This window comes from Mytilus galloprovincialis, chromosome 14 (genome assembly GCF_965363235.1).
Source record: "Mytilus galloprovincialis chromosome 14, xbMytGall1.hap1.1, whole genome shotgun sequence".
In the NCBI taxonomy this organism is placed as follows: domain Eukaryota; kingdom Metazoa; phylum Mollusca; class Bivalvia; order Mytilida; family Mytilidae; genus Mytilus; species Mytilus galloprovincialis.
The window spans coordinates 68,905,908-68,915,767 of record NC_134851.1 but is presented as its reverse complement, the minus strand read 5'-3'; the positions used below and the strand labels follow the sequence as shown (position 1 = coordinate 68,915,767).

The window sequence follows — 9,860 nt, the reverse complement described above, 5'->3', positions numbered from 1 at the left end:
TATAGGGCTAAAAATACTCTCGGGGACTAATATTCCACAGACAAAGGCATCGACCGAGTTCTGTAACAGTTAAAACAACAATTTACGAATGTCGTGCATCCAAAAAAAATCTTTTCAAATCACATGTATAATATACATATCAATAAGAAAAGAACACGTTAACATGAAAGATAATCGATATTTTGAGGAGATTTCTTTTTTATTTAATCTTTCTATACTAATTTGATCATCAAACATCACTAACCTTATCAAAAAACCAACTCAAAGAACATTTCGTTTCATGCATTTCCCCGTTCTTGCATCTCCAATGCTCTCGACTTTGTGCATCTGTTAAAGGTATGAAACACGTTTCACCTCTGCATATTTCTCCTACCTCTAACTCGAACAGATCTGGAGACGATTGGTATTCTTGTCTACCACAACAGCGACTGTAGAATTGAATAATCCGTCCTAATGCCAAAGTCAGGCACTCTTGAGTAGTTGTTGCTAAATCTGGTGATATAAGCTGCTTTGAAACTTTATTTACAAGATATAGAACAATTCTTTGTCCTTCGACGAGAATGTGAAGCTCGTTTGTTTCATCAGCATCCATAACAGCAGCTTGAAAAAAGAGACAGTAGCGTGAATCTATTCTTTTCAAAGGCCAGATGCTGATTGCAGCACCTATCAGCTTGTATGACAAAGCAGATGGCAACTCTGTCTCCTTCAGACGATATGCTATACAAATTGTTCTGTCACTTGTTGCATTTTGCTGAATTTGTGAGGGTATCTTTTCTTTAACGATGCATGGTACCAAGAATGAATCGATATTTGTATCCATTCCTGTGTATCGTTTCGGTTCAACTAGGATATCAAGATGAAGAAGCACGTGTACCATATATTCTTTTGACCTGGTATCCGTCAGAATATCTTTGAAAGCTTGTTGCGACCAGAGAGTAAACAGTTCTGATTTCTTCAATACTCCAGCTGATGATAAAGTCTCCAAAATATTTCGAATTGTTCTTTGTTTCGGCCAAAACATTTTGTCCGTGATGAAGGCTCTCAGGATATTGACCATTGCAGTAGGTTGAATGACAATGAAATCTCTTAAAGCTGGTTCATCAAAGAACAAGAGCTTTCCTATTGAATGTTGAACAAGTAGAAAATCTTCTACTCTTCTCTCACTCAGGGCAAATTCATTATTTGAATAGTTCATCTCCAAAAGCCTTGCTCTCGTAATCAGTTTTACTCCATCTGCTCTCATATCTGATATCTGTAAATCAAGAGGTACCCAGACAATGGGCATTCTTTGTCCCCATGTTGACTGCTGGAAGGCAATTTCAACTAATGTATCCTTTAGCCGATCAATGTGAAGGTCGTTGACATCTGTTGCATTTATAAAGAATACTTCGTCATATTTTATGTGTTCCTGAAATTTATGCGTTGAGAACATTTTCGTCAGCTCCTTTTGGAATTGTAGGGCAAGCTTCTCTTTTCCATCCTGTCGATAATATAAAAAGTGTAAGTGAACAATGATTGTTCCTTTTTAAGTTACTTCGCATCGATTGAAATTATTTTAATTCTTATTATTATTTTTAACGTTAAGAAATACGCAAAGAGTCATTGACGATTTTTTCACTTTGCAGGGAAATGTCCTAGTCCAGCATTCATTGCTGCTTAACAGCATATGGAACAACTCATTATAAACATATCTTTCTGAATGCTGTTGTCAATTAAAATGTAGGGCTGAGTGTACATGTAGTTTCCATCGTTCTGTTCTGTCATCTTCTATAGAAATCATTGAACGGACAATAATCAAATTCAGAGTCAAGTTAGGCCAGGAAGCAGTTTATCGAATAAGATTTGAAATGTGACAGTATGATATGTTTGTATTGCCCTTGCGGTGATATTGTATGTTTCTCTGTTAACTGTTATTTGCATTTAGTTTTTAAAAGACGAAAGTATCTACCTACCTATATATATCTAATAATCATTCTGACTGTATTAAAATCAATAGACAGAATTGAGGGAAAAGGATACAAAATGCATTTTTTATGTCTTTATCTTAAAAACATATGTACCAGTTTGACTTAAAACATAAAGTAAAACCTGACTCATCCTTTTAATTTCAAATCTCGTTTGTATGGGTATATTAGTAAGATGTAAGTGTGTAACATTTATACACCAAAGCACAGCAACAAATTATAAAGGAAACATGATTCATAAGGAGCCACATAAACGGACTTTGTAGGATTAAACGCCTTTTTAAACTCGACCAATTCAGTCGCAAACAAATGAAAGTCAGAAGGACTTTTATGGTATGTTTGTGAGTGACTTGATCCAGTTTATGCATCAATACATTCCTTTACAAAGGCGTTTAAGGATGTCTGCTTGTCATGATTTGGAATTTTAGTCAGATTTTCGGAATCCTCTGGTTTTATCCATTTGAATGCCTTAAAAAAAATTCCCATGAACCCCTATTTTTCTTTTTATAAATCTTTAACATGTATAATGATAAGTTACTTGTAAAAGTCTTATAAAATTTTTCTTATTTTTTAATAGTATTTGAGACCTTTAACTGGTCAATGATAAAGCTATGGAAATCAAGAGAGAACATTTTCCCGCCAAAATTCCATTGGATTATTTCTCGAAAAAAAGCACACGAACCCCTATATTTCTTTTTGCTTTTTTATTCCTCATTTTATTCCCTTCAATACATACTAGTTTTTTAAAAGTTATTTATTTTTAAACTGAGCAGCGAACATCTTTAATCCTTATCATTCTTTCATAATAAAGATACAGACTGTAGCATGTGTAGGGAATATATTTTTCTACACTCATTACACACGTAAATTGTATATCAATGTAATTGAATAGGCTTTGTGCATGAATATATGTGTTGGTTAACGCAAAATATGAACACAATGAAATTTCGTATCTGATAAAAAATAGACTGCAAAAACTCTTATAACCATTCAATCAAATGTCTTTGTGTATTATTTTCTTTAAGGATTAACGTGTAGTGAAAAACAATTTGTTAACGTCGGTTTTATCATCGCTGCAATCTTGTTTACATTGGTTACGAAAAGAAGTTCGGTCAACGTCGTCTATCGAAAAATAACCAACGTCAAGATCAAATACCGAAAGTCCTCTCGACCAATCATATTAACGTATTCCCTAATATGCAAATCATATAAGATATATTCGCGAATTAAGATAAAACATATCAACAACATAAATTGAAGTTCCCCTCAGAAGTTCAAGTGAAACGATTAGTTTGTTTATTTTACTCTAAACATGCACCAATTAATGATACTTTCGCGTTATTAAGTCGATGGTGTTTTAATGATGTTTAGGTTTTTGCTGTTTGTTTTTGTGACAAAAAGTTTTCTAAATATTCATGATAGTGTACATTGCATATCTTCTCTCTTCTGTAATTGCTTATCAATGTCATTAAACGGACAATAATCAAATTCAGCGTTTCGTTCAGCCAGCAAACAATTACTCGAATTGTTTTTTATAAAAAAATGTCTTTGAATAACACTACTATGATGGACATTTGATAACCATTAATACTGTTTAAAATTCATTGAAAACAAAACATAAAGCAGTTATATATTGTTTATTTGCACACTGTAACCTTTACGTGGTATGATGCTATAAAGACCAATGTGAGATTTGCACCCCATTTCGAAGCATTTTATAATTTTGCATCAATATTGCCGAGTCCTGTACGATTGGAGGCGCCAATAAGGCCGTTTAGAGTACTTATCAGTAGAGTCATTTTCCCCCATTAAAAAATTGTTGTTATCACAAACTGAATGTGTGTATGCGTGTGCGCCTATCTTAGTTTTTTTGTCTACCCTCAATTATTTCCGGGCCATGCTTACTATTTAGGTTTAGGAAGATGTGGTATGAGTACCAATGCGACAACTCTCCATCTAAATGACAATTTATAAAAGTAAACCAATATAGGCCAAGGTACGGCATTCATCATGGAGCCTTGGCTCACAACGAACAACAAGCTATAAAGGGCCCCAAAATTACAAGAGTTAAACCATTCAAACAGGAAAACCAACGGTCTAATCTATATAAAAACGAGAATCTTGATTCTAGGGTGCCATTTTATATTGCAGTAAGAGCAATACGGTTCATTCGGGTAATCATTAGCTAAATGACCAATAGCAGCACAGTCATAGCACCTTCGCTTATTTATAATTTTTGGACGATCTTTACATTGATATGAATAACCGAGCAACTTACAATGAAAGCATGGTGTACGGTTATTGTCAGCAAATAGGCGGACTTCAAATTAAGCGACCTAGGCTTGTTCTGAGAGGAAGGACAGACTCACCCTTCAAGATAGCGATATACAATGCCCCATTTTCTATATCTGTCCCTTTATGGTAACGTGTTTAATTGATTTTCTACCTAAAAAAAGTTTACTTACCTGTTTCTTACTTATCAATATCCAAAACAAGGAATTTAAATTATTTTTTCTGCTGCTCAAAAAATAACGTATATTTACAAAGGACAGAACTCTGTTTCTCTGCTAATCTATCTATTTCAATGTAATTATGCAGTCCAACAATCAATCAGAATGACAAATCCATCGGCAAACAATACCCGTTTTTACACGTGTACTACTGTATTCGCAATTAGGTGAAATCACACAGGTTAACATTAACTTTGACATATCAATTATCAAAATATCTGACATCAGATTTAAAAAGAGAATTAAGCTTGCCGTTAGAAAACTATTTGGAGCAAATCTAAGGTCATTCAGAGACAAAATTCAGCTTAATATTAAAAGTCTAAATACGTTTATTCACGACCGTCTTTAGAAGTGTTATAATCAAGATTGTATCAAATTATCACTGCAAAAAAGGAAAACGTATATATATAGTATGCAATAGATCAAGCATAAGATTCCACGTAATGCATTTCAAAATTGAGGAGACAGATAATCTATGATTCTGAAGGTTAATTCACAAATTATCTGAAAATGTGTTCAAATAAAATTGGACCGACAAAGACTCACCTCCGGAAACTTATCACTATGTGAGGCAGCAAACACAATTCTTGGCATTTTGTCGTCGCTTTTGTAACAGTAGGTCAATACAGAATTAATCCAATGTTCCAAAATGGCTGTTAATAAATAATATGGTATACGTTAAAAATTCAGAAATCAGTTGATGTTGTGATTTATAGCAGTTACGGCATGTACAATTGATTCTACAACAAAAAGAGCAACTGGCATTTTACACTGACGTAAATTGTGTTAACAAAGCGAAAATTGTTCAAAAGAAAGATAAAAACAACACTAAAAGATATCGACCTTAACAGTTAAAAAACAAAGTTGTGATTTACGAAACAACATTAAGAGTTTGACTTGTAACCAAAACCCATCTGTCATTTCGTACATGTTTTATCAACAAAATAAGACTATTAGTAACTAGCATTCAAACTTTATGAGTTAAACAATTTGTTTTTTAGTGAGAAAAGTATATATTCATAGTTATAATTGTATGGGGTACGCTTATAAAACAGATCAAAGTGTAAACAGCAATTATATTCGATTAAATATCTTATATGATTGCAATGTGTCAATGGTTAGTGAGGTTTCAATTCAGTAATTTGCAGTACTTAAAACGAATGTGACATACATATATCGATATTGAGCGTCAACACAGTTGGTATTACACTAACCTCGCGAACATGGTGGTACATCATTTACATATTTATATATTTTTTTATCTGTGTGCATTTAAATGGAGGGAAGATATTATATCTTGTCATTTAGTAGTGTGATATCATTACATCACAATCAGGCAAACACATATAAAGATACTAAATGACACAGAAATTAAGAACCATAGTTTCATATTTCAATTGTGCTAATCGAAATTTATTTGTTTGTCAATATGTAAAGAAAACATCTATCGAATGTATTGCAAATATGTCACGGAAAACAAAAGTATAGTTGATGATGAAGTATGTGACACTCGAATTAAACGAATTGGAAAGCTTCGTCAAATATAAAGTTGTAGAGCATTACGATCTGAAATTTAAAGAAAGTTGTAACAAAAACGGCTAAAAATAGATTCTTCCACTGCATCTCGTTTGATACGATATTTATCCTCTCGAAACATTTAGATTTTCATATTTCAAACACGAGGCTCGCCGAGAGTGAGTGTTGATAAGTATCGTATGACACGAGATTTGGTGGTTGAATCTGTTTCTCTAATTTTAAAGAATATGCAGACAATTTCAATATTTTTTTCAAATGAGCTGCAAAAAGATGTGTTCTTTCTATGTGACGTCATCAGACATGGTCGCCTTTTTTCGTGCCGTCATTATAGTAAATTCAGAGGATAGCAAAAAAAAATTCGACGTAATAATCGAATGTTGACGAATGAAGAACTGAGATCAAACTATCCACACGTTGATTACATAAAAATAATCAACATTTCAGGAAAGGGATAAATCGTGTAAGAATTAGAGAAGGAACTATGTATGTTTTGCTCCTTTTTATATATTCATCCAACTAACAAGTGTGTTGTTATATATGAAATAACCTACATGCTGCTGTAATATTTCCTTGTGGATATTCCTCCAATTCTGTATAAAGGCCTTTTCTTCCATCGAACATCAGAATAAATGTTCCTCTGTGTTGAATGAATAACTGATGTGTCATGTCAAACGATTTTTGTCCGCCAAAATCTACCAAATCGGATGGGGCTATATCTATCTTGAAAGATTGCTTCTTTATCTTATCCAGTAGATTGTCTTGAATAGAGCGGGCAGTGTATGACGATCGTTTCTGAAAAAGTTTTCCAAAAAAAGCCTTGAAACCAGATACAGGTGGGTTTCTTGCATGACTGACACTAGGAATCTGTCTAGGTATAGACGTTTCTTCTGTAGGTTTTGATGCGGTAGAAATCTGTTGATCTGCCACCGAATTGATTGATTCATTGCCTTGTTTGACAATAGACGTTTGCTGCACATCTTTAACACCATCTTCATTGTCATTGTCGAGTTGGTTCCAATAGTCCGTAAACGACTGTTCATGTTGTTGATCTTGTAAATCGGGATCTCCGAGTAGTAATTTCGTTAAAATATCACCACTGCCTGAATAAATGAATAAAAAAGACAAGTGTTATTTATTGTTAACTATTAAATATATCGATCATTCAAATGGCGTATCACACAATTTTACTTTAACAAAAATGTTATTCTACAGATAGATGTTATGTTTGAAATAGATTTCTATGTTTGGAAAGTGCTAGTAATAAGACGTCTGGCAAAAGTCAACTACACAAAATATTAATTGTATATTATAACTGATCACGTTTTAACTATAAATTTCTTTGCTTGACTGGATATGTATACCAATCTGCCATAGTAGTTTATTTTACAAAAGTTTAAACTTTTCAAAATCCGTTTTCTAGGATAACATGTCATATACATATTGGTGAATGAATATAGTAGGACTGCGATGGTAACTATCCAACTCAAAAACAAGCTGAATACAAGTTGATCTCTACTGCTCATGGGATTTTGTGACTTATACAAACGATTGTTGGATACATTTGTTTTCTAAACAGAAGGTAAATATACATTCGTGTAATCAATAGACTTAAATACATTCGTCAAAGGACAAAAGGGAGAGCTTTTCTTATATTGAACATATATTATTATCGTTTTTAGAAAATATATGTACACGATATCATGTAATCTAAAATACCTTTGTTTAATGGAACCATCTTTTTACGTTGTAAGTCGATGCCATTTCTACCAAAATGAATAATTAAACCATCAGTTGAAATCCACTTCTTAGGAACTGTCTCACCAATTAGAATACTTGCTAATGATGATTTTCCAGTGTTGCATTGCCCAGCAAGATACACCCTATTTTCATATGAAGCAAATGTCCCTAGGGCTACAAGATCTTTAAAATCATTTCTGTTTAAATGGCTGAGTTTGGTCAAAATAGATTCTGATTCCTAAAAGATTGTACACATGATGTAATTCAATCATTTTTTTTAAAATCGAAATAGGTACTTTTGAAACTGTTATGAATTTCCTAATTAAAAATAGAAAACTACCATAAGGACAATACATTTGTTTACATCTGATGAAAACATTTGGCATGTCTTAACATATATACGGCACAAAGGACATCAAACATCACTAAACCATTCCTGTACCAAGTTAAGAGTATGACTGAAGTTTCCCATTCGTTTGATGTGTTTGATTTTAACATTTGGTCAGGCGCTTTCCGTTGTGTATATACAACGGATTTTAGGATAATATGTTTCATACAGTTATTGCAACCTGAGGCGTTACTGTTTGACGTAAATTGGACTGATCGATCAATGATCGGTGACGGATGTTTGATGAATCGATGGCTGATCGGTGATTGGTGACCAATATAATCCGTCAGATAAGTCAAATAAGCTATGTGAGAGTTACCGTGACAACGGTCAGCAATCGATCAGTACAATAATGTTATGCACGGATCAAACGAATATGTATATATTAAAAATTCTCATGTAAACTGAACCAAACAGTGTTTCCATTCGATGCACGCGGACCTCCACTCGTAAAATTTTAATATACGTAGTTACAATAACAAAAAAAAAGTAATATAAATTACTTATTATACATCATATGTATTACTTCATATTTTTTATTTTATTTTATATAAATAAATTACCACATAAGTACAGAATAACGAAATGCTCAGAATGTTTATGCACCACTTATAAGCGATGAAATGTTATTATTTAATTTATAACTCTATTTAGCAATTTCATGTCACTAGATGATAAAAATAAAAATAATAAAAAGATGAGTAGGGCTCTGTTTATGTGGATAAACTATTGTTTTGAATTATCTTACTTTCTTATTTTGATAAAAAGTAATACAATTTTATTGATAATTATGTATTGTAAAGGCCTTAACATAAGTCTTTTCCTAGAATTTAGATATATACAGAATTAAAAAAAAACTTTTGTTTTTGTGGAATAAGAATGCAGTTATGTCTTTAATTGAATACAAATTACAAACCGCTGTATGATTTCAGTAATTTTTGTACATAAGGTTTTTCATAAAATATGCTGACCTTTATGGAAAAGATACTACATTTCTGTACGCAAATATTTCTTATCATATTTGAAATGATTCAGCAACAACTGCAATCAGTCGTTTAAAAGGATAAATATACATCACCTTTTGTTTTTGTTGAACAAGAATGCAACCATTTTTTCATTATAATGGAAATTATTTACCGCCATTGGATTTTTGTATTTTTTATAGTTAAGAATGGGTAGTTTTCTTATCAAATTAAAAGATTATCAGAGAAATTTACTAAAAAGTTGTTTGTATTGGTTGAAATTGATGTAATATTTTTTCGTTTGCTAAAAAAAGATGCTATTTTATTTATAATTAGTTATTTTAAAGGCCTCAAGATAAGTGTGTTTTTTTTTAGAATTTAGATAAAATCAGTATTAAAATACTTAAACTTTTGTTTTTTGTGGAATAAGAATGCAGTTATTGCCTTTTATGAATTCAAATTATCAACCGCCGTAGGATTTCAGTACATTTTGTATTTCACGATTGGTTGTTTATGATAAAATATGCAAGATTTAAGGGAAAATATACTTAATTTCTGTACGCATTGCCTAAAATGCAAATATTTCTTCTCATATCCCATCAGTCGTTAAAATTACTTTTGATAAGTAGTGTTGTATAAAAAATGAATATTTGAAGGATAACATTTTGTTTTGTTGAACAAGAATGCAATGAACTCTTCATTTAAATTGAAATTATTGAATGCCGTTGGATTATTGTACTATTTATAGTTTAGGATTGGTTGT

At 32.1% G+C, this 9,860-nt stretch overlaps 1 protein-coding gene across 1 annotated transcript; it reads right to left on the bottom strand.

Moving 5' to 3' along the window:
• Positions 1 to 229: 229 nt before the first annotated feature.
• On the bottom strand, positions 230 to 6,818 carry LOC143058164 (uncharacterized). Its single transcript, XM_076231628.1, has 3 exons — positions 6,562 to 6,818; positions 5,021 to 5,127; positions 230 to 1,480 (listed from the first exon to the last, which is right to left on the bottom strand). Exons 1-3 carry the CDS (start codon positions 6,674 to 6,676, stop codon positions 230 to 232), a joined length of 1,473 nt encoding a protein of 490 aa, XP_076087743.1. The 5' UTR covers positions 6,677 to 6,818.
• Between the last annotated feature and the right edge of the window lie 3,042 nt (positions 6,819 to 9,860).

Coding starts and splice junctions, on each gene's coding strand:
- LOC143058164 (XM_076231628.1), bottom strand. CDS start 6,676: ATGACACATCAGTTATTCATTCAACACAGAGGAACATTTATTCTGATG. Junction 5,128..6,561: donor AGGAAATATTACAGCAGCAT/GTAGGTTATTTC, acceptor ATTTATTAACAG/CCATTTTGGAACATTGGATT. Junction 1,481..5,020: donor ATAGTGATAAGTTTCCGGAG/GTGAGTCTTTGT, acceptor TATTATCGACAG/GATGGAAAAGAGAAGCTTGC.